Raw genomic sequence first — 24,572 nt, forward strand, 5'->3', positions numbered from 1 at the left:
ACATCAGATTTTGTGCGGGGTTATTTTAATTATTGCTGGCTTAAAAAGAAAGATGTGGAGGTGCGGGGCTTTGCTTGGTTTTCAGCCTGGTGCCCATGAGCAGGGTGTAATGCAGCCCAGACACCCCAAAGATGGCAACGGGGTGCAGGGGCTCAAGAGGGGCTGGCATCACCCCAAAATTTGGGGGAGCTCAGGTGGGCTGTGCTTCCAGAGGGATGCTTTTGATGGAAAAGAGCAATTTTCTGCCAGGAGCTGTGTTTCTTTGCACATTGATAGTCTGTGCCCTGGCTGCTGCAAAGCTGTCCCAGCCCTGTACCCCGTACCCCAAACCCTGTACCCTGAACCCCACAGGGCTGGTGATGCTGAGCTTCCCCTCTGGTGGGGGGGTTTGCCTGGGGGGTGGAGGCGAAGAGGCTGGAGAATAAGGCAAAGTGAGCAGGGAAAAATTCAGACAGGACTGTGGGATGCAGACACGGCTCCTTGGAGAGGGGCCAGAGCCCTTGCCTGGGATTTGGGGACTGTCTCGGGGGGGACGCTGCCTGGAGGAGCCGTTGCTTGGATCGGGCAGGACCTGTCAAAGCAGGGGGTGGGAAAGATGTTATGGAAACAGGGGAATTTTCTGTCCCATGAAACAGCGTCTGGCTGGGTCCGAGCATCTCTAGGCATGGCCTAGGAGCTGCACACCAGGCTTGGACACTGGGCTCTGCCTACAGGGTGTCTGTCACCCGAAATGTTTGTCCCTCTGTGCTCCTGCTGCAGCACGGCCCAGCCTGACCCAAATCCCCAGTGAAAGCCTCACCCTGCATCCCCCCTGCCACCCTGGGGTGGTCCCTGAGCATCCCCCCTGCCACCCTGGGGTGGTCCCTGAGCATCCCCCCTGCCACCCTGGGGTGGTCCCCGAGCATCTCCCCTGCCACCCTGGGGTGGTCCCTGAGCATCCCTCCTGCCACCCTGGGGTGGTCCCCGAGCATCCCCCCTGCCACCCTGGGGTGGTCCCTGGGCATCCCCCCTGCCACCTTGGGGTGGTCCCTGAGCATCCCTCCTGCCACCCTGGGGTGGTCCCCGAGCATCCCCCCTGCCACCCTGGGGTGGTCCCTGGGCATCCCCCCTGCCACCCTGGGGTGGTCCCTGAGCATCCCCACTGCCACCTGCCCTGAGCACCCCATGGCAAGGACAGACACGGCGTGTCGGGCAGTAGTGATGCCGGTGGGACATCTCAACCGTTTTCTCCCCACAGACGATGCCCTGCGCGGGCAGCGGCCACAGCCCAGGCCATGGCGGGGTCCGGCGAGGCTTTGGCGCTCCACGTCCTGCTCTGCTGCCTGTGCGGAGGTAAGTGGCCACACGGCAGGGCATGGCCACCACAGCATCACCCTCACTGGCCACCGCCTCAAACACCCTGGCCCTGATGGGGAATCGGGGCAGGAGGAGGAATATTATAGGGCTGCAGCTATGGATTTTATGGGGATCTGCATCCAGCTGCCTTGGAGCATTTCAGCAGCTGGGGCATGATGTGCAATCCTGCCTCCGCACACCGAACCCGGCACACAGCTGCGCCCTTTCCAGGAAAGCCAGATTGAGCCGATACCAGCTGCGAGCCGGGTTTACTGGTGCAGAGCCCCGATCTGATAGCGAGGAGCAGCGGTGCCTCTGCGCGGGGGCTGCTGCCCTAATCTCGGGGGATCAGAGCTCTCGAGACGACGGGTTATTTCCTTGCAGTCATCTAAGCATTAGAGCAAAAAGCTAAAATGGGTGAAACGAGCTGTTTGCACTCTGAGGGAATGAGTCACCGGGTGCTGAAGGCGGGGGGGAGGTTTATCCCTGTCCCGGGGGAACAGGGGGCACCGGCAGACCCCCAATATGGGGTTTTGCCACGCTGCTGCCTGCATCCCAGCAAAGCAGCCGCCGGTGCAGCCGCGGGCACCATCTCCTCCTGCGGGACACCCACCCAGAGCCGCTGTTGGCGCAGGTGTCGCAACCATCAAGTGCTTCGGGCACGTCTGGATCGAGCCCGCGCCGGTGGTGCCGATGGGCTCCAACATCTCCATCAACTGCCGCTTCACCCTCGGCTGCCCCGGGGCCACGTTCCTCATCCTCCTCAACTACAGCCAGCCCGAGGGTCCCCTGCACCCCCTCAACAGCAGCACCGTCCAGCTGCGGCTGCACGACGTCCAGGTGCCCTTCAGGACCGTCACCTGCTTCGCACGTTGTCCCAACAGCCAAAAGCACCAGCTGGTGTGCGGCACCCACCTCCTGGCTGGCTGTGAGTACCCCCTGCGGCGACGGAGCGTCAGGGATTTTTGTTAAGCCGCCGGCACTGAGGAGGTCGGGAGGGATTTTGGGGGGCGCCCATGTGCTCTGCCTGACCTTGTCCCTGCAGACCCTCCAGATCCCCCCGGCAACCTGAGCTGCAGCATCCATGAGCACTCGGGGCTCCTGGCGTGTACGTGGGACGCGGGGCGGCCGACACACCTGAACACCTCCTACAGCCTCCACCTGCGCAGGTAAGGGACGGGGGATGCGACAAACCATAGAACCAGTTTCGTTGGGAAAGGCCTTTAAGATCGTCGAGTCCAACCGTTAACAATCTTGATATATACACAGCTGCTGGAAGGATGATGCCTGATCTCAACAGAAAATGGTGGCTTTTGTCTGGAAAGCTTTTAGTAGCATTCAACACAACTTTAGGTTCAATGCTGGCACGTCCGCTAGTTTGCAATTTTAGAGCCCCTGTTACGCAGAATATTTAAATTGCTTCTAACTTCACAACGCCAAGAACATTTAGAAGCAAGTATATTCATTAGTATGAACTTCAGCATAGGTGAAACTACTGCATTTATCCACATTAAAGTTGGAACTAAAGAAACCAGTAAAAGAAAGGAGACTATCAGAGACTTCATGTTAACAGTCTAATACTGATCCAGGGATTAAACTGGGGGGTTTCTTTATATTTTTATATTATTTTAATATTATTTTACGTATTTTTATATTTTATTGATATTATCCTGGTCTCTCTGGGGCCAGGGGGGAGCATGGTAACCAGCAGAGCCAGCACATGGCATGTGGTTGGAGCACAGCAGCCGCAAACCCGGATGACAGCAGGGCTCCCATGCCCTAGTTACGCTTTCTAAAGCTCACGTCTTCCTGGCCTCCCATTTGCAAACCGCACGTTAAACCGCGGGGTTGACTCTGCAGGATGGACCGTGCACGTTCGGTGCTACCGGTGACCCAGCAAACGTTGCATCACGTCGCAAGGCGTTGCAGCCGTGCATTTTTTGCAGATGCATTGACTGCCTCCAAGCTAAAGGCTACACAGAGGTGCAGCCAGCCCCTAATGCTGCCCAAATCCCCAAACCGAAACTCTAGCAGGGTACAGAAGCTTGAACCCAAAGCAGCCCTTCCTACCGGTGCACGATGCTTTCCGCCACCTCTGACACCAGCCTGGCAGGCTCTCAGAGTCAGTCTGACTCAATTATCAGAGTAAACACACTAAATCCCGTCATATGTAGGCTTTGTGAAGAGAAGTGATTAACCGCCTGCCTTCATTTGCTTGGGTTCAAACTTTGAACCGTTCAGCCAGGAAGAGCTGAGAAAGTTCCCTTCCTGCAGCAAAAATACAAAGGCCCAACAGAAAGGTCAGGAGGCGAACGCAATCACTTTCTAGTTTGCTTTGGGAGTGACACGCTCCGGGTTTGGAGGTGACTGTGCCCCGGTCACGAGCTGTGACCGCTCGAGAGACGGGGTTGCCTTCCCAGTGGGTGCGTGAGGCTGGATGGGCTCTGAGTGGGGCTTGAGGGTGGTGAGAGCCTGGCCCAGGTTCCCAGAGAGGTGGTGGCTGAACCATCCCTGGAGACATCCCAGGCCAGGCTGGACGGGGCTCTGAGCAACCTGAGCTGGTGCAGATGTCCCTGCTCATGGCAGGGGGGGCACTGGGGGAGCTGGGGAGGGCCCTGCAACACAAACTGTGGTTTTATCATTCTCAGCGTGGGGACAACAGCAGCAGGGGATGCTGAGGATGAGGGCGATGAGGAGGATGCCGAGGAGGAGGAGGATGCTGTCTTCCCCACGGGCTCGCCGGTGCCGCTGAGCTTGCTGCGCAGTGGGAGCCGCTACTCGGCGTGGGTTCAGGCCAGTAACACACTGGGTGCTGCTCGCTCAGCCCCGCGACACCTCGACCTGCAGGAGCTCGGTATGTCTGTCCCTGCATCCATCTGTCCATCTACCCGTGAGCTGCACCGCGTGCAGCGGCTGCACATGGCTGCGTGCGCTGCCCCGAGATGCTGCGTTACGGACATTGGTGGGCGGTGGGGCTCATGCAGCCCCCGAGGTGTGCCAGCCCCCACCCACGCTGTCCCGGCTCTCCCCACAGTGGTCCCCGCTCTGCCCCTGCTCATCAGCGCCGAGACGACGGACACGTCACCTCCCATCACCACCATCCGCTGGAGGAGGCAGACGCTGCTGGAGAACGTGCGCTGCGAGGAGCGACACAAAGCCACGGATGCCCCGGCATGGCATGTGAGACAGCACAGGACCCCCCAAAACCTCCCCCCCACAACGCAGACCCTGTTTGAGCTGCCCCCCATAAGGAAACGTGCCAGTCCTGGTCCTGCTGGAGGCCCCTAATGAGCAATGAGAGCATTTGGGGTCATTCAAAACCCACCCCAGGCATGGACAGCCCCCCTCTTTTGGTGGGACAGGACAGCTGATGCCCTCTGAGGGGGCAGACAGCCTTTTGGGCAGTGTTCTCTCTGCTTTTTTAAGCAAAAGGACAAAATTCAAAATATTTCCAGACACTATCTGGCTCAGCAAGGACAGGGCAAAAGCAGCATCTGGGGATTCTCAGTGCCCACGTGCTGCATCCATCGGCCCCGCACGCTCGCAGACAGAGCACCCTGGGGCAGCTCCACCAGGGTCCCTTTCAGAAACGTCCCCAGCAACCCCAGAGTCCCCCAAATTACGGAGGTGTCAGAATCCCAGTGTGGCGCTGGGCTGGGGGCTCTCTCTGCACCCTCCAGCTTGCCCGGTGCATTAGCAGAGGGGACTGTGTGTGCACCATGTCTTGCAACAGCATCGGTCTCAAAACCGGTGGTGGAGCATTGGGGGGGCACAGCAGGGACGGGGACCCGCTCGGCAGCCTGTCCCCCTTGGCAGGGTGCACCCCGAGGCTCCGCCAGCCCCATGGCTCGAGGAGGACCCTGCCCGTCCCCATCCCCGCAGATGGGGAAGGCAGAGACTTTGTGGGGGGCTGGCTTGTCCCGCTCCCCCCAGCACCCCAATCCTTTGCAGGTGGAGGCGTGGGACGATGCAGCGCAGCCCGAGCCCCTCTTGCGGCACAACCTGCAGAGTTACACCCGGTACGTGTTCCAGGTCCGGTGCCGGCTCAGCCCCCCCAACAGCCCCTGGAGCGCCTGGAGCACCCCCTTTCTCTACAGCACCCCCGAGGCAGGTGAGCTCAGATCTCCGCGCTGCTCTTGGCTGTGTTTGCCCATGCATGTCCCTGAGAACCACATCTCCGCGTCTGTCCAACCCCTCCAGGGATGGTGACTCCAGCACTGCCCTGGGCAGCCTGTTCCAATGCCCCACAGCCCTTTGGGGAAGAAATTGTTCCCCAGACCCAGCCTCAGCGTCCCCTGGCAGGATGCTGTGCCTCGGGAGGCAGCGCTGCCACCCCCATGCCACAGCTGAGCACTGTCACAGGCTGGCAGTTCTTCTTCCTCATGCCCAGCCTGAATCTCCCCTCCTTCAGTTTAAAGCCATCATCCCTTGTCCCATCAGCCACAAATCTGTGTCCTCTCAGGTCGCATCTCCCCCTCTGCCCCCGCGGTTACTAACACCGGGACGAGCTCAGGCACAGCCGGCTCTGTCACGCCATCCCGCAGCGCGGTGACGCGCCGAGGAGCGATGCTCTTGCTCACGTCTCAGCTGCAGTGAGGAAGCCAAGGACATGCTCGCCCTCAAGAAGCAGCTGTTTGCAGTCTGGCCGGTTTCCTGTCCGCAGCGGCAGAGCCGTGCGGCAGCCAGCCTGCCGCCAGGCATCGGTGCTGCCGCCGGGCTTTGGTGCTGCCGTCTGCCCCACGGAACCAGCCGCCTGCAAGGCTGCGTGCGGGTGGGACCCCCAAGCATGGGTGGGAGCCGTGTTCGCGGGTGGGAGCCCCGGCCGGTGCCCCTTCGGGAGCCCGTTCCCACTCCCACGCTTCCTCCCGCAGCCCCGGCCCTGGCACCCGACGTGTGGCGGCGCCCGGGCCCGGCCTTCCCCAACGGCAGCCGCGAGGTGACGGTCTTGATCAAGGTAAAGTCTTTTTATTTTTTGGCAGCTCCTGTGAAATTTTCACGTGCTCCGCTCCTCACTGACTTGAGCACCCACCAAGAGGCAGCAGAAGGCAATGCACTTCTGGAAGAGCAAATTGATGGGGGGGAAGAACCATAGAATGGTTTGTGTTGAAGGACCTCCCCAGGTCCCCAGTGCCCCCCCTGCCATGGGCAGGGACATCTGCACCAGCTCAGGTTGCTCAGAGCCCCGTCCAGCCTGGCCTGGGATGTCTCCAGGGATGGTTCAGCCACCACCTCTCTGGGAACCTGGGCCGGGCTCTCACCACCCTCAGTGTCATAGAATCATTTCAGTTGGAAGAGACTCTCAGGATCATCGAGTCCAACCATAACCTAACCTAACTCTGGCACTAACCCATGTCCCTAAGAACCTTGTCTAAATGCCTTTTAAACCCCTCCAGGGATGGTGACTCCAGCACTGCCCTGGGCAGCCTGTTCCAATGCCCCACAGCCCTTTCCGGGAATAATTTTTTCCTAATATCCAATCTAAACCTCCCCTGGTGTCAAAAATTTCTTCCCCATGTCCGGCCTGAATCTCCCTCCTTTAGTTTCAAACCATCACCCCTTGTCCTATCTCAACAGGCCCTGCTCAAAAGTCTGTCCCCATCTTTCTTATCGGCCCCTTTTAAGTATGGAAAGGTTTAAGTACTGAAGGTGAGACCCCAACATGGCCTTGGAGCAAAACCTCTCCATCCTTTCAAACTCCATCCGTGTGTCACCCAGCCGAGGGGACGTTTGCCCTGCGCTGGGGCAGCTCACTGCCAGACCCCACAGCTGTCCATCTTGCCTTTCACAGCCCCTGTCACCCCAGGATGCCCGCGGGAGGATCCTGGGCTACGCTGTGGTCACCGAGAGCCCGGGGGGGACACGGCTCCTCTGCAACACCTCCAGCACGGCGTGCAGCCTCCTGCTGCCCCCGGGGACCCGCACCCTCCGTGTCACCGCGCACAACGCCCGGGGGGCTTCCAGCCCCACCACCATCACCCTCGGCCAGGGTACCAGCAGCCAGGAAGGTAGGATGTTGCACGTACTGACCACGACCTTAGAAATCGGATTTATCAGGATCGGAGGAAAAATATTCTAGCTTGTGCTAAAGCAAGCAAAAAGCCCCAGCGTAGCTCTGCCCTCTCCGCCAAGGGAACACAACGTCCTCCAGACAAGGTCAGCATCCCCCGGAGATGCAGATACTCTATGGTCATGTACCTCACTCGGCCCTTGGCCTCCGAACGCTGCAGCAACAAGCTTAAAAATAAGTTTGTCCTACCTGCTGGCAGGGTTGTGCTGTGCAGTGGATGCTCCTCTGCTCCGCGCTCTCCAAAAATATCTCCTGCTGCCCCTGCCAGGGAGAGAGACAGTCCCAGCTGTGAGCTGGGCCCCTGCAAATGGAAAAAGAGGAAAAAAAAAAAAAAAAATCACTTTCTGGGCCACTTTAGTTTCCCTGCGCTGTAGGTTGTGGTTTTCCCCACAACCACACTTTCCTATTGTTGAAAAAGATGTCTGTTTTAATAAGCAAAGGAAGGGGAAAGTCCCCTTCAAATGGCAGACAAATACATGAGTAAAAAGAAACTAAAGAGAGACAAGGTGGAAAAAATTCTGTAATCTCTCATACTTATCAGAATCACGCACCTTTCTTGTAAGAAATGACAGGTAAAGCATTTCAGATGAGACATGACAAAGCTGAAGATGTGCTTTTGTGATACGTGTATGTGAGCACAGATATATATAAAAATATAGATTTATATCTAAATATAGATTTTATAAATATTTAATATATATATATTTATAAACACCTAGCACATTCTAGAATGTCTTGTTCCCTCTTCAGCCCTTAAACACTTTCAGGAAAGACACCCTTTGCCTGTGTTCAGCTGACCCTTCCCGGTGTCCTGCCCTCCCAGGATGACGTTGGGTGACAGCCCCTTTGCCATCTCTCTCCGCAGAGTTCCCGGCACCGGTGGCCGTGACCGTCCAGCCCCAGAACCGGAGCGGGGTCTCGGTGACCTGGCAGCCCCCCCGGCGCAGCAGGAGGTCCCCGCTCTGGTTCATCGTGGAATGGGTTTCCACCTCCCAGTATAACCACGAGGAACAGTATTTTTGGAAGAAAGTCCCATCCCAGGAAACACACACCGATATCCCAGGTGAGACAGTCCAGGAGTCCTTTTGCTATTCGGTGCAGTTCATCAGGATATTATAAAGCTACAATACAATATAAAGGCAGAGTTTCATTTGAAATTGAGCCCCTGCCCACTTGTTTTTGGGGAGTGGGATTATGAGGAGTCCTTCAGGAACAAGGAAGAATGAAGTGATAGGAGACATGAGGGGAGTTGGGGCAATTTGGTCCCCCAGGGGAAGGTCACTGGGAAAAAAAGGACAGGGAAAGAGGATGAAGTGACAAGTGAACTGGCAGGCAGGGAAGCCACACTAGACCTCGTAGAATCACAGATGGTTTGCGTTGCAGGGCCCTCCCCAGGTCCCCAGTGCCCCCCCTGCCATGGACAGGGACATCTGCACCAGCTCAGGTTGCTCAGAGCCCCGTCCAGCCTGGCCTGGGATGTCTCCAGGGATGGTTCAGCCACCACCTCTCTGGGAACCTGGGCCAGGCTCTCACCACCCTCAGGGCCAACAATTTCTTCTTATATCCAGCCTGAATCTCCCTCCTTTAGTTTAAAACCATCACCTCTTGTCCTATCATAACCTGCAGAGGTCTGGCCAAGCGCAGGAGATGCACATGGGTATTCAAAGGATGCAGAGAGAGAAGGGACAACACTCCATGCCCCAAGGCTTTAGCACCTCTCCTCCCCCCATGTCCAGAGACACAAGCCAACGAGTCCTCACCAACACAGCCTGAGCACCTCAGTACTCATCCCACCCCATTCTGCTTCCCACATTAATTCTGGTACTTACTGGGCTTTGGGTACTTCCTGACCTGACCAGGCTTTTGCTCCTCCACGTGTGTTTTTTGGACCAGCTGATGCAGCAGCTTTCCCATGGGAGGGAAGATGGATGGTGGGCTCAGAGCTAGGGAACCCCCCACACCTCCATCCACTTCCACCACTCAGCCCTTGAGCAAGCCTAGAGCTTTCACAGCAGCTTACAAACACATTTTTAAGGCAATTTAAATGCTTTTTTCCAGAAGAGGAGTTGGCAGGAGGTCACATCAACGTGTCGGTATACGCAGTCTACCCCGATGGAGTCAGCAAACCAAGCTCCAGCCAAGGTAAGCCCTGGTCACACAGTGGTCACGTCATGAAGTCAGACCTTGGGTCAAGGTTTAGGACCTCCAGAGCTCCTCTAGCATAACCCAAGCCCAGGCTGAAGGCCCAAGGCTGAGCTTAAATAGAGCCCCGGGCAGGGGTGTGGTTGGAGGTCCCACGTGAGGCTCATCAGGGCCATTAAGAGCGGTTAGTAGAGCCCTGTTAGAGGTGCCCTGACAGAACTGGCTGTAGCTGCAGGTCATGGTAAGACCTGAGAATGTCATTAATTCACCATCCCATGCTGTGACACAATTTTAGATGGGTTATTTGAAGCTGCTCAGATACTTTCCCTGTGAAGAACTGGCTCTGTGTTTCTGTTTGGCACCCTCGTGGCTTTGAGAAAGGCAGTTATTCCATTTTTTTCCCAAGAAACGGAAACAAATTATTGGAACAGGCTGCCCAGGGCAGTGGTGGAGTCACCATCCCTGGAGGGGTTGGACAAATGCAGAGATGAGGTTCTCAGGGACACGAGGTAGTGCCACTGTTAGGTTAATGTTTGGACTCGATGATCTCGATGGTCTCTTCCAACCAAAATGATTCTATGATATTATCAGAAAATTCAGTCCTGGTAGTTCAGACACTCTGGGAAATAATCTGTAGGTACTCATCAAAAATTATATACAGCTCCTCAGGAAGACTAAATCCTTGTTTCAGGTGCTGAGGGGAGTGATGTGCATGGAAGATGCAACTGGTGTTACATGTTCATCAACATCTCATTTAATAGGATCTCTGCGAACTAGGAGATTGTGTAGAATCCAGCCAGAGCTGGAGCTACTAATTACTTCAGGGGGGTTTATTTTTCTCATTATACCATTTTTTTTCTGAACAATTGTAACGAAATAAAAATAAGCCATATCTTATTGACATAGATGTCACCTGCTGTGCTCTAAATGAAGTTACGGACATTTTTTGCCTCTCTCTGTTTAAGTCCCCGCAGAGGAGCCGCTCCTGGGCAGCACCTTCAGCCACATCTCCCACGGTAAGAAGATAGTAGCTCAGACTTGGTAAGCCAGACTTTCTCCTTGACCAGAAGTGGAAGTTTCAGCCCAAGCAGCGCCTGCAGCATCTGGTGACGGGGAAGTGAAAGCTACTTGACACTTCGAGGAGGTCAGGGACAGAAAAGCAACTTTTCCCTTGCAGGGGACACGAGCTGCACGGCAGGACGGGCTGTAGTGCTCTCATGGTTCAATAGCACCCATGGAATGCATGCCTTGAGTTTTGCTTTCTCCTGAGACTTAAAATATAATGTACATTACAGCAAGTAGGAGATAAGAAACCCAGGAAAATAGGAGATAATGTTAACATGCAGCAATAGACAGTTTCAGTCTTGCAGTTTGAACCAGAGACTCATTTATAAGCATTTCCCATCCATTTTTCTAACTTGGGTTCTGCTTCTGGTTTGCGCATCTTCTGGTAAAGGTCACGTTCTGAAGTTAAACCAAAAGCAAAACCAATGTAAGCTGAAGAATTCGCTTCAGCATTTCTGGAAGGTAAAGCTGCGTAGGAGATGGTTAAACGCCATGACCAGGCTTCTTTGAATGACGTGGCTGAACCCCCCCGGCATGGGGACCGGCAACGCTCTGGTCACACAGATGGGACCGCGGCTTTGGTTTTGCTTCTGTTATGGCTTTGCTTCATTAATCGAGGAGCAAAAGGGCGAGTGAAATGCTGATGGCTGCTTCGTCAAAGATCTGCCCTGTGTATCAAGAAATGGGCTGGAGCCGGGACACCCACTTGACTTTTTTCCTTTCTGTCCTTTTTCAGATGATGACATTGGAGTTTTCCTGGGACTGGGCGCCAGCATGGTCATGTTATCAGCTGTTCTTGTAATTCTGATGTTTAAAAAATCAGCCAGAAAAAGGTACTGCTTTCTTCACAGTTTTTTCTTCATTTCCAACTCCCGCCTTTCTTCCAAAACATTTAAAAATTCACTACAGAAACCTGCTCTTACTAAAGACAAGTTCTCCCACTAATCTGACTGCTATATGAAAAGATATTTATGTGCACTGCAGTAAGGCAGAGACCCACAAAAAAAGTAAAAATCACTCCTTTGTCAAGGCCAGACTCAGTGCTTTTCAGTTCCTGAACCCAGCCTAATTCTTCTTCTCTCCGTGTAATTGTGAAACATGAGTGTTTCAGCGAAAACAGGGACAGTGTATTTTCCCAGGAACACAGCAATGCACCAGCAAAGCTCAGTGAAATGAACATCTCTGGCAAATCATTTCAATTTCTGCAGCAGCTTTCGTTGCTGCTGTGTACTTGATTTCACCAGTTCAGGACACAAAGGCCTCCTCTGGTTCATACACAGCTCGGTTCTCCCGTCACGCCCCGGGTTAGCAGCGTTTTCACATAGAGACAAGTTTTACATCAGGGATTTAACTAGACTCATTAAGCTTCCAGAATCAAACCCAGAGGAATAAGGTTGAAAGATGAAGAACTTGAGTTCAAACAGGGAAACCCACCACGTGGGGTAAACCTGGGGCTTCCAAGGTCCATCCTTCATGGGTGGACCTTGTGTGTCCCCTCCTGCAGGGGACAATTTCACCCAGCACAAAACACTGACTAGTACAATGGACTAACATTTGGGGGTTTATTTTTTCTTTTTGGTAAAGAATTAACGCCACCGTTGTGTCGCTTTTGCCCAAATGGCTGTTTGAAGACTTTCCCCGCATGGAAAACAGCAACGTGGTGAAGTCACTGCAGGTAATCGCACCATTATCTCCCAGCTTTTCTCTACCGCTGAGATGAAAGCTTGCTCCAGAGCTGTGAGAAACACGGGTGGGAAGAGGATTAAGCTCTAAGGGACCAGGAACTGATCAGGAATCATTTCATAGAATCATTTTGGTTGGAAGAGGCCATCAAGATCATCGAGTCCAGCTGTTAACCCAGCCCTGGCACTGCCCCATGTCCTGAGAACCTCATGTCCGTCTGTCCAACCCCTCCAGGGATGGTGACTCCAGCACTGCCCTGGGCAGCCTGTTCCAATGCCCCACAGCCCTTTCCGGGAAAGAAGTTTTCCCTCCCATCCAATCTAAAATTTCCCAGGCATTTGCAAGGCGCACGGGAGCCCAGCTTAGCTGAGGTCTTTCAACCTTACCTCAAACTACACTTCATTTAGTGGCCACAGTTGACTCAAGCTGCCCTTGAAGCACATGCAGACGCATGGGGACATGCCCGGCTGCTCCCTCCCGCCCTCATCCACCTCTTTCACAGGGGGGGTCAAATAAGAGAGGTGGGAAGGACAATGAGATGAAGACAATAAGTCGTTGCCCCGTTTCTTTCTTGGGATGCTCTAATGAGAGCTCTCCCATTGGTAAAATTTGCCAGTTTGTCATTACACTATTTTTTTTTTCCCCCTCCAGGAAAAGAGTGATTTCATGAGTCACAGTTTCCATGAGCCGCTCTTGGGCACCAGTGACCCCACCATTACGGAAATCGAGGAGGTGCCAGCGCACGAGGAGTACAAGAACGTGGCCACCAGAAGGAAACCCAGCAGAGAGGTCCCCAAGGACAGGGACCACCCCAGGAGCACAGCACCCACCAGCATCACATCCCCCGAGCCCCTCAGTGACTACAAACCTCAGGTGTCCGATGGGAACCTGCTGGGGTACGTAGCTGCCAATTTTTACCAAACGCAGCCCCTGGCAGCCCTCCCAGAACCAGAGATGAGCATCTTCTTCAGAGATTACACGAGCCCCGCTCCCCAGCTGTGGGATGGGGAGGGAGGGGGACACCAGGTCTGTCTGCTAGAGAAGATCAACCTCATCCTAAACAGCAGCCGGAGCGGGCAAAGCCAGGCCTTGGGCTCAGCCCCGGGGGCACAGGGGTCCCTCCTAGGGACCCAGTGGGGTCGCACGTTGGCCAGTGATGTCCAGGAGCAGACGCTGGTCCCTGATGAGCTGGTCTCCTGCCTGAGAGCCATGAACAAGGAGTCAGTGGATATACAGACTTGCTTTCCGCAGAGCATTGGGAGATGATTTTGAAATAAATCATTGTGATTAAAAAAAAAAAAACCAACAAAGCGATGGCCATGGCACCTATCAGCTTTTGAGACTGCAAACAGCAGAACTGGAGCAAAACTCCAGATCTGAAATTTGCCCTCTTAATCGACTACAAATACGCATGGCTAACTGGAATGCTTTGGCCACTAAATCAAAGTTTTAAACTTACCTCATATTGTCACAAGCATAAAAAATGTACAACTTTTATGCCCATGAGAACTGAAATACAGGGCAGGTGACTTTTGCAGGATGCAATATGCTTCAGTTATTGTTCAAAATCACTCTCTTGTTAAATATTTGGAGCATTTCATCCCTGGAGCTGATTGCAGTTAAGATGGATAAAAAATCCCTTAGACATCCTGACAGAAGCACATAAAATGTTTTGGGATCACTCCTAATGAAGAGACACTACACCAAGGAGGATTTATACATCACACAACATAGCACAGGTACCAAGGATGTGAAACCTTTTCTGTATAACAGAAGAACCCAATTGCATTTTCCTTCTCATTCAATAATAAAAAACCGCATCAGGTAAGAACAAGCCTTCATGGTCTGCCGGGCTGATTTAAAGTCTCTTCAAATTGGTCACCAGGCAGATTCTTCGCTTTGGGTGAGGGATTTACCATCTCACAGCAGCCCCAGCCTTGCTGTGCAGAGCGCAATGTGGCACAGTGAAATGGCATTTGTTAGGCACGTGACACGGAATTTAGATTTTCTGACACCCAGAAAATGACATACTGCAGTCTCCTTCCTGCCGAGCAGTTGTGACATCATTTACAAGTTTTCCCAGGATTTACAAAGTGTTCCCGAAGCAACCAGAAACTCCCTGCAAATGGGAGAGGTTGGATTACGGATCTATTCCCTGATCCCCTTCAACTTTTAAAAGGAAACACTCCAACACTTTTAAGGAATACAATCATGAAAGACGTTTACGATATTCTGCAAAATACCTGAGCAAACCGTGCACCCTGCGCACAGCTTGCTGTGCTCGCACAAATCCCATCACACCTGCACGGAGCTTGGAGTCTCCATTTACAACAAGTGGCACAAGGAGCCTCTGAACTGCACACCCATACATGTGATTTCTGCTCAGCGGGTGCCAGTGAGCAAGCTGGCCATGGATAGCACAGGGAATGTTTGCAGGGAGCGTGTCTTGTGAGAATGACATTAACACCACCACATTGGAAGGCAAAAGGATCCCCTGACTGTGCATCACCAAACCCAAATCTGTAAAATAGTAAGAGCAAGACTTGACGAATTTTTAAGACTTAAAACTTACAAAGCTAATGTAAATGCTAACCTATACATAATTACCTATCTAGAGTTATCCACTTTATTACGAAATCACTTTTTGCAGTAGAACTGCTAAACCTGGAGATTATAATCTTTCTTTCCATGTTTGCTAGGCACCATATACATTTCCTTAACAGCTGTGGCACAAATGGATCAGTTTTGTCATTGTTGTGTGCTGTATTTGTATTTATTTCCTTTTAGCAACTCAAGAGATCTGTTGCTTAAATTTACAGAGCAGTAGTTACCTGGCAAGACGGGGTAGGATTCCTCTTTAGAAGCAGCAAACCGTTTCCAAGCCCAAAATGTGACTTCTACATGTAAGCAAGTCTAAAATTAGTGATTGCTGCCTGTGCAGGAAGGAAATTGTAAAAGAACAGCCACATACTATCAGAACTAACAGCCACAGAACTAGCCCCAAACATGAGATGGGGAAGGTGGTTTTTTTTTTTCTTTCTCTCAATGTCCACATCCTGAGGCTCACGCTGCCTGTATCGCCTGAACTCCCAAACCCTGGGGCTGAAAACATTTGTCTTGTTAGAAAGCAAGGCTGAAAGCCTGGTCTGACATTTCAGGTACCTGCTGGATGAATTTCCAGCCCTGCTGATTCATTCCAGGACAGATACCTGCAAATACCTCTGTGCCTGGAGGGAGCACAGCATTTACATGGGTGCATGGATACAACAGGTGCGTATTGACTGGTTGCCAGGGAAAACTGAAAGAGAAGGGCACAAGTGTGTATATATATATATGTATATATGTATTTTCCAACTGGTCTGGGATGGGTACCTGTGATACTCACTGCCGGCAATGGGTGCATCGGTGGGTAAACGGACTGGTGCATGAAAACAGCAGGAATTCTGATAATTGTCCAATACCTTGACGCCACATCATGTCCTTGGTGCCAGATTGTCACTTGTCAGATGTTCTCCTTGCTCTGCTATTTGTCTTTGCCTGCTTCACCCTTGGGAAGCCCTTTGCATCCCACCTGTGCCTTCTTTCCAGTGAGTGCAGTATTTCAGGATGTAAACCAACATCCTGAGCAATGGGGACCAAACTATATATGTACAAGCCCAGCCTATGGGAAACCCTTGAATATATGGATGGCCTAATGTTTTGAATCAAATAAGTCATTTTATTCTCCCTCAAATATTACATGCTCTCTAATTTTCGTTATTAGTATTTTCTAAACTTTTTCTAAAGTTGGGTTATATTCTTGGCAGCCGTATCTTGTGCCAGTTCTATACCTTGAAGGCACATAAAGGAAGTATACGCTGAGTAATGTCTCTACGCACAGCCAGCATGCACCCAAAAGCATTGATCTCTAACTCTCACTCAATCTGTATGAGATTGTAAACTCATCTGTACGTTATCCTGTGTGAGCAAAATGTAATTAAACAGCAAAGCAGAACAGCTGATGAGCCAGATGCACCGTGACGCTGGTCTTGTTGCTATTCACGGCTGTAACACAACCTCAGTGAAAAGGATGGAGAGAAGAACTTAAAAAGAAATAAGAAATTGGGTGTAGACTCTTCAAAGGCTGGGAGAAGAGCGGAGCCGTCACCACCTGCTCTTATTAACATCTCCATCTGCCGCAGCAGCACAGGGTGTATCAGGTGTGAGGATGAGATCTTGCTCAGCCGGGGGAGTCACCAGCAACAGATCAGCCAGGGACACCCTCCCCTTGGGAATTGCTTAGCACCCTTCTTCCAAAAATGTGCTTGACAACTAATTAAACAAAATGCACAATCAAGAAATCAACAAACTTCACACATAATAAATTATGCATTAAAAATGCATCAATAGCTACAATTTTAAATCATTACCATGCTTTCTGCAGGAGGACACAGCATTTAGTTTAGTGTTCAAAGCACAGAAGACCTGGGATTTAGTCTCGCCTTAATCACCAACTGCCTGCGTGACCTTCACCGAGTCACTTTGCTTTTGTTTCTTATCCACAGAGTCTGGACAGTAACAATTACTACCTCTGGTAAAGCCTCAGGGTCTAAAGTCTGAAAGTACCGTATAGCATTTGATAAAAGGAACAGAACAATAAAACAAAGATAACAGAAACATTTTGTCACTAATCTTGTGCTGCTTGTTTTTATTCTGCATATGCATTTGCCAGACCACTCCACGATGAAAGCTTTATAAGCATTTGGCTGTCAGTAAATTGTGGAAGAGGTTTAGCGGCGGATAAATATGCTGCCGAGACTAAAACTGGATTAAAAACTTCAGCGTTTCTCAAAGCTAAATAACACCAGCAGACTCTGGGGATTTCTGAATGCACAAAGATCAAAGCCCAGGTTGTGACCAAAGCTGCACATAAACACCCGGATCAGCAAAACCCGCCTGAAAACCTGGCAACGGAAAATGGCAGCAGAAGAAACAGCCACACTGCAAAAATAGGAATACTCATTAAAAATTACGCTATTTGGTACAGCCTCTTGCATTCCTCAGCCTTCAGGAGGGTTAATTCTTTAAGAGGGAAGATGAGGAGTTATTCACGGGGTGGAAGGGCTGAGCACAGCAGCGGAGACCGAAACCAAACCTGCGTTTCGTAGAAGAGGATGTGAGAAGTGAGGCTGTGGTTTGTGTCTGACGGGCAGACAGCATGTCAGCCTCACCGAGCGTCAAATCCCATGAAAATATCACTTGTAAAACAGCGGAGAAAGGTTTGAATAAAAGATCAAAGCAAGAATGGAACACTATGAATAGATAACAAACTATCAAAGTGATCTATTAAAGGAGACTTCAGGATTGCTGCTTACCAAACCAGCTGAGATTTTCCTTGACAGAAAGTAATTAGTCTTGCCACAAGAATATTAGAAAAAACCCACAATTCTTAACCTCTTAAAGGATACAGGGTGACTATGTGCTCACACATCACCTATATGATTTTCTGGAGTGGCTCGGTGGTGCTGCCCCCATTAATCCAGCCTTCCTTGGCTCAGTTACGCGTTCAAGAGGAGGCAGAGAAAGTGCATTGACCAAACTAAATAACTGATTTCATCCTGCTGGGTTAAGGCAAATTCCATGAGAATCACTGACATACACAACGGATGCAAAACTAACGGAACCAGCACACAGACCACCTGCAGTACCGAACACAGACGAACAAAGGGAATTAAGTTATTGTCCATCCTGCTGCTGCAGCAGCCACTTCAACATTGCTGCAGGGCCATGGACCAAACCTGCGCTGTCTGGGCTGCAAGAAACCGGACATCTGAGCAGCTGAAAGTCAGTAAAGAAGGCGAATCAGAGAATCATTTTGGTTGGAAGACACCCTTAAGATTATTGAGTCCAGCCATAACCTAAATCTGGCACTGCCCCATGTCCTGAGAACCTCATGTCCGTCTGTCCAGCCCCTCCAGGGATGGTGACTCCAGCACTGCCCTGGGCAGCCTGTTCCAATGCCCCACAGCCCTTGGGGGAAGAAATTGTTCCCCAGACCCAACCTCAGCCTCCCCTGGCGCAACTTGAGGCCGTTTCCTCTGGTCCTGGCGCTTGTTCCTGGGGAGCAGAGCCCGACCCCCCCTGGCTCCAAGCTCCTTTCAGGCAGGTCAGAGATCAGAAGGTCTCCCCTCAGCTCCTGTTCTCCAGCTGAACCCCCAGCTCCCTCAGCCGGCTTCTACTGGGTAAGAGATGCCAGGCTGAAAGCAGTCTGTGAACTTCCGAAGTCTTCAAGCAGGTAGAAATAAAATATATTTTTTTTTTTAGAAAACATTGTCTTTGCTGACACGAGAAAATGGAATGATGTTGAACACAAAGTGAAGATAAAAAAAATCGTCACTTACCTTTGAAAGAGCAGGGTTGCAAACACCACCACAACAGCTCTTCCTAAGCCAGACTAGTCAATGTGGTAAAATCAAGAAACCCGGAGAATATTACAAAGGAAATACATTAAATAAACAGGCACTGCTCCTTCCCGACCGAGCACTGGTGGCAGCCGCAGCAGGGTTTTGGATGCACTCGCATGCTCTTGCAGGGGTTTTTAAGCAGCCAGGAATTCCCTCCTAGTGCTCTGTCACTCTCATCATTTCAACGCTGATGACTCACTCCTATTCCTTCACAATTCTTCTTTCTCAGGGTAATTTCCAGATCTACAACCTGACAAAACCAGAGCATGTGAGGGTTGCACCTGCTGATTTCACTTTTGAGTTTGAATTCTGTTTCCTTCAGTCATATTTTTAACATTAGCACTTGCCTATATCCTGACCGGCCTCCAGCCTTCTTCCATCATCACCTTTAACTTTCTCTGACTTACATTAAAGTAGTTGGAAAAGAGGCAGGTTTGCACCATTTGAAACTTCTTAGACTTGTAGATAGCAATTTTTTTCCTTACAAAGCCAATGAACACAATGGCTGAATAAGCCATTCCCGGTCTTCTGGTTTGCTTTGCTTTAGAAGTCTCGTTTTACGTGCACTTTTGATTTCAGATGAATTAATTTGTTGTTCACTTCCAGAAACTGAGAATGGATTACCACAATAATGTGCATTCAAATTTAATTCTACCATTTACACCTGTTTTATTTTCACTATCTATAAGGAAAGTCCATATTCTTTACTGACTCTTTCACCTTATTCCATCATTCACCATGTGATGAGGGTGTGCTGAAGCAGGGAACATTGTGACCTCAAGACATTGAAGGCATCTACCAACTGAGGTTCCTTGCAGCTTTATATCACAGGAAGCTCTGCAGAAACGAGCAGGTAATAGTGGTCACCTGCCCCTCATGTCCCATGGGTGAGGGACCTCCCTTGCTCTAACCACCATCAGCTGCTGTTGGCAGCAAAGGTTTGTGATCCTTCTCCTGCAAACAAGATCCACTTGAGGCAGCTGGTGCTCCCTGAAGTCCACACTTAATAAGCCGCCTTAGGTCTTGCATTTACATATACATTGACATATAGAATCACAGGATGGTTTGTGTTGAAGGGCCCTTCCAGCTCCCCCAGTGCCGCCCCTGCCATGAGCAGGGACTAAAGGCTACATCTCTGCGAAGGTAAATTGTACTTGTTTTTTCTTCTAATCCCACCACCTTCGGAATGAGAAGTGGTTGGGGTCAGTAACCTCTTAGTGGAGCAAATCCAGCAATCTCTGGTACTGGATGAGCTCTGGCCTCATGCCATAGAATCACAGATGGTTTGTGTTGCAGGGCCCTCCCCAGGTCCCCAGTGCCCCCCTGCCATGAGCAGGGACATCTGCACCAGCTCAGGTTGCTCAGAGCCCCGTCCAGCCTGGCCTGGGATGTCTCCAGGGATGGTTCAGCCACCACCTCTCTGGGAACCTGGGCCAGGCTCTCACCACCCTCAGGGGAAGAATTTCCTCCTTATATCTAATCTAAATCTCCCCTCTTTCAGTTTAAAACCTTCACCCTTGTCCTGTCAACAGGACCTGGACCAGGACACTGGAACAGCAGACCTTCTGCTGGCACCATGCAGATGTGGATCTCAGATCGCAGCCAGCACAGCCTGGCTTGGGGTGCAAGGGATTACACTACAACCACTCACAGGTTTTCTTACAGCCTCTCGCTTTGTCCTCTTCTGCTTCACTCCTCAGGGACCGGCCACTGTCACCACCAAACATCACACGTTCTGTCACCTGCCGCTGGTGCTTTCCCCAGCTCCGTTTGCAGAATCGCAGACACCCCCTCCCCGCGGAGAACTGATCACTCCATACTTTCCTTGACATCACCCCCGGCTGGAGCAGCAGGGAGGGCAGCACCTCGTGCTTGGGCTCTTCTGCTGCAGCCGAGCGCGGGGTGGAGGTGTTGGCAAGCATTCAAGGAGCACACGGGGGTTTTTTAGGATTCTAAGTACCATGTGCTTTCTCCTGGAGCTTTGCGCTCAGCAAAAGGTAAAGAAGAAAGAGCTATATGACAAAGCAAACTTTGGTGCTAAAAATCAAGCAAAACAAAAGGAAAAAAAAAAAAAGCAACTGCATTGTATGAAAGGCAATGGATCAGTGATTTTCAGTTTAGCTTCCTGTCCCCACAACACAAAACTCCAATCGCTCGGGCCACCCAACGGGCATCTTCCCTTAAATGTGTCATCGATGAGTAAAACACCGCTCAGTTCCGCTAATGCCAGTTGAGCACATCGTGTAACGGCTGCTGCCCGATTTTTTCCAAAGAGAAATGAATGCACCCAGTGAGGGGTAGCGACGAATGAGGCCTCAACAAGAAACACGAGATAACATTCCGTATAAACTCCTAATGGCACCCTGCTTTAAAATTATATGAATTCTGCTTTTGCAGAGAGTAGATCGAGCCTGTGCTGGGAAGCAGTACGGGTAAAAGTGAAAATGTAGTGTGAACTAAAAGAAGACAGGGGAGAAACAAGATATATACTTAAAAAGAAACTGTCGATATTTGGAGTTTCATAGGGCACAGACTCACACAGTTCACACACAACATTTTAATGAATTTTGTTAGCTCTCTAGAAAGAAGCACAAATGTTAGGCTGGGCTTTGGAAGAGACACTAAGTGGACAGGAGGTTCAGATGCAAAATTCTGGACTCTTGGAGGCTGCAAATTTTGTGCTTCCTCCACCCCTTCATTTGAACGCCTGCCCCCAAAAATACCTTTGCTACAATTTTTCAAGCTAGAAAAAGTTGATCACATCAGAGAGATGCTGTCAAGAAAACTGAGTTTATGTTATAGATGTCCAGAGAAGGGAAGGAACAGCAGTAACAAGAGACTTTTTCAAGAAAAGCTCTTTTGAATGTGGCAGTGGCTTGGGGGAGCACTAGGGGAAAAAAAAAAAGCAAGCAAGAATCACATTAAAGAAAAGCTAAGAGTCACATGAAAGAGCATCACAGTGGATGTACCTCAGGACAAGCCCCTCTCTCCCCACCAGGGAGGCTGGGCTTCATTGCATTCCGATCGCACTTCTCGTTCTGTCCAGCTTAAGACGCATCGCACTGAGATGTTACACTTCGAGTTTCACAAACTTTTTTTTTTTTTTCGTGGTAATCTCCTTTTCTCACACCGGGCTTTCTGCCGTTGAAGTTTCCTTTGCCTCCAGGCTCCCGGGCACCGCCGGTGCTGGGCGGGGGGAGCTGCCAGCCCGGCCCCCGCCGCCGTGCGGCTGCCGCTGCCGCAACCGGCGGAGAACCCGGCGGGCGGGAGCAGCCCCCCAGGAAGCCCCGGGGGCTGCGGGTGAGTAACCGCGGCTCGGGGGGCGGGGGAGCCCGCTCGGGACGCGGGGGTAGGGAGGGGATGGCGGGAGGGGGTGTCAGGGACGGGCACCCCCGCTCCTTCCCTGCCACATCGCGGGGTTTGGGGCCGGAGGAGGGATGCCCGGGGCGGGCAGCGGGTTGGGGGCGCTGAGAAAGGCGGCATCCTGCGGGGGGGCAATGTGGGGTGCTGCCTGTCCTGGGATGCTGCCTGTCCTGGGATGCTGCCTGACCCGGGATGCTGCCTGTCCTGGGATGCTGCCTGTCCTGGGATGCTGCCTGTCTTGGGGTGCTGCCTGTCCTGGGATGCTGCCTGACCCGGGATGCTGCCTGTCCTGGGATGCTGCCTGTCCCGGGATGCTGCCTGTCCTGGGGTGCTGCCTGTCCTGGGATGCTGCCTGTCTTGGGGTGCTGCCTGACCCAGGATGCTGCCTGTCCTGGGATGCTGCCTGTCTTGGGGTGCTGCCTGTTCTGGGGTGCTGCCTGTCCCGGGATGCTGCCTGTCCTGGGGTGCTGCCTGTCCTGGGATGCTGCCTGTCCCGGGATGCTGCCTGTCCTGGGGTGCTGCCTGTCCTGGGATGCTGCCTGTCTTGGGGTGCTGCCTGACCCAGGATGCTGCCTGACCCGGGATGCTGCCTGTCTTGGGGTGCTGCCTGTCCTGGGATGCTGCCTGTCTTGGGGTGCTGCCTGTCTTGGGATGCTGCCTATCTTGGGATGCTGCCTGTCTTGGGGTGCTGCCTGTCTTGGGGTGCTGCCTGTCCCGGGATGCTGCCTGTCCCGGGATGCTGCCTGTCCTGGGGTGCTGCCTGTCCTGGGATGCTGCTTGTCTTGAGGTGCTGCCTGTCTTGGGGTGCTGCCTGTCCTGGGATGCTGCCTGTTTTGGGGTGCTGCCTGTTTTGGGGTGCTGCCTGTCCTGGGATGCTGCCTGTTTTGGGGTGCTGCCTGTTTTGGGGTGCTCATTGCCTGCCCCGGGATCTCGCTGCACGCTGGGATGAAGCCACCTAAGGGAGCACAGGGCTGAAGGGCCGTCCTCTATTAATAGAAATAACGCCGTCCCTTTCCCCCCTGCGGCGAGCTGTTATTAAATTCCCCGCGCTCGGTCGCTCTGGTGAAGAATCACTGATCTCGGGTGGGATGGCGCTGAGGCTGCGGTTCCGCTGTCCCCCCCCATCCTCACTGGGCCTGTGCCGCTGGAGCAGCCCCCACAAACCTGCCAACAGTGGGAAATTTCCCCCAAAATGCAGCCAGTGTTATTAGCTATATGTAAGCAACAGTGCAGTTTGGGTACAAATAACATTTTTCTCTGGGTGAAATGTAACAGTGAGAAACGTTCCCCTCCCCAGCAGCACTCGGTTGGTTGCTCCTGCAGGTTCCACATAAAATCCTCCGAACAGACACTTGCTTTAGCGGAGCTTTTTTAGGGAGAAGTGGGGGCAAGTGTATAAAGAGTTGGTTAAAAGCAAACTACGGAGCTTTAGTGCTTTACAAGTTATTTCGTTTAAGAACCTGGGTTGGCTGCTGTGAACAGCCGATGTCTTTATGGCAAATCCATAGGTAAACAAAATGTACGGTCTGCAGCCCTTGTGCTTTCTACTGAGATTTCACAGAGATAAGGATGCACAAACAGGCGAGATCTCACACTGTGAACATCTTATATTCTTCCTTTACCTTGTACTTACCGGGACAATGTTCTTTACATTTTCTTTAACTGACGCACAACAATACCATTTTCCCTCATTGATGTGCAATCTGGAGATTTTTTCTTCTTAATAGATTTTTGCCATCTATCTTTGCTCTAAGCTGATGGTTATTTCTCGCCCTTTTCTCCTATTTTACTCTGACCACAGTTAATACGCTCTGCTGCACTCATATGATGCTGCACAAACTGTCTAGCGCTTACCTAAGTAAACCACTAATTAAAAATATTCGAAGCAAGACTACTTTTGTCTGTTGAGTGGAGTATTTTGGGTACAGCTTTGCTGTCTGAAGGTTGTTTACACAGTCACCAGGCAATTTCAGTTTATTGGAAGGCAGAGCATTTACTTGAAGAACCTCGGTGCTGTGATTGCTCATCCTCGCAGTTACTAATCACCTACGGAAGGCACCGCATGAAGTGTCTCTGCAAAGCTCAGACACTGCAGCAAGGCTGAACATTTCAGGCTGAAGAACGTCTGGATTTAAATAAAACAAGGTGCTAATATGCATTTTGGCATATCTTTCATATTTCATAATCACCTCAGATATCAGTTCACTTCAAAAACATGGAATGGATCCAATCTCTCTCTATAAAAACAACCTGAAATAACTTTTTTGTTGTTTTTATATCAATATACATGTAGCAAAGACTATATTGTGCAATGCATCCCCATAGAAGGGCCTCTCCATCCAAGACGGCATGAAAAGCCGTCATGATTTAAAGTTTCATTTTGCAGTAGTTTGTTTCCAATATAGCATCGAGTTTTTAAAATAGCTGCATCTCTGAGAGAGGTCAGACTTACCGAAAGTGCTTGTTGGTGTATT

The 24,572-nt window shown here is 51.5% G+C and overlaps 1 protein-coding gene across 1 annotated transcript; it reads left to right on the forward strand.

The window, feature by feature from the left end:
* Positions 1–1,274: 1,274 nt before the first annotated feature.
* Positions 1,275–13,558, forward strand: IL23R (interleukin 23 receptor). The gene is made up of 14 exons (XM_065657540.1): positions 1,275–1,332; positions 1,970–2,263; positions 2,381–2,504; positions 3,984–4,189; positions 4,370–4,515; positions 5,287–5,446; positions 6,207–6,289; positions 7,124–7,340; positions 8,268–8,465; positions 9,461–9,544; positions 10,510–10,560; positions 11,346–11,442; positions 12,194–12,284; positions 12,944–13,558. Exons 1-14 carry the CDS (start codon positions 1,275–1,277, stop codon positions 13,556–13,558), a joined length of 2,424 nt encoding a protein of 807 aa, XP_065513612.1.
* The last annotated feature ends 11,014 nt before the right edge of the window (positions 13,559–24,572 follow it).

The sequence above is a fragment of the Caloenas nicobarica genome, chromosome Z, assembly GCF_036013445.1.
Source record: "Caloenas nicobarica isolate bCalNic1 chromosome Z, bCalNic1.hap1, whole genome shotgun sequence".
In the NCBI taxonomy this organism is placed as follows: Eukaryota; Metazoa; Chordata; class Aves; order Columbiformes; family Columbidae; genus Caloenas; species Caloenas nicobarica.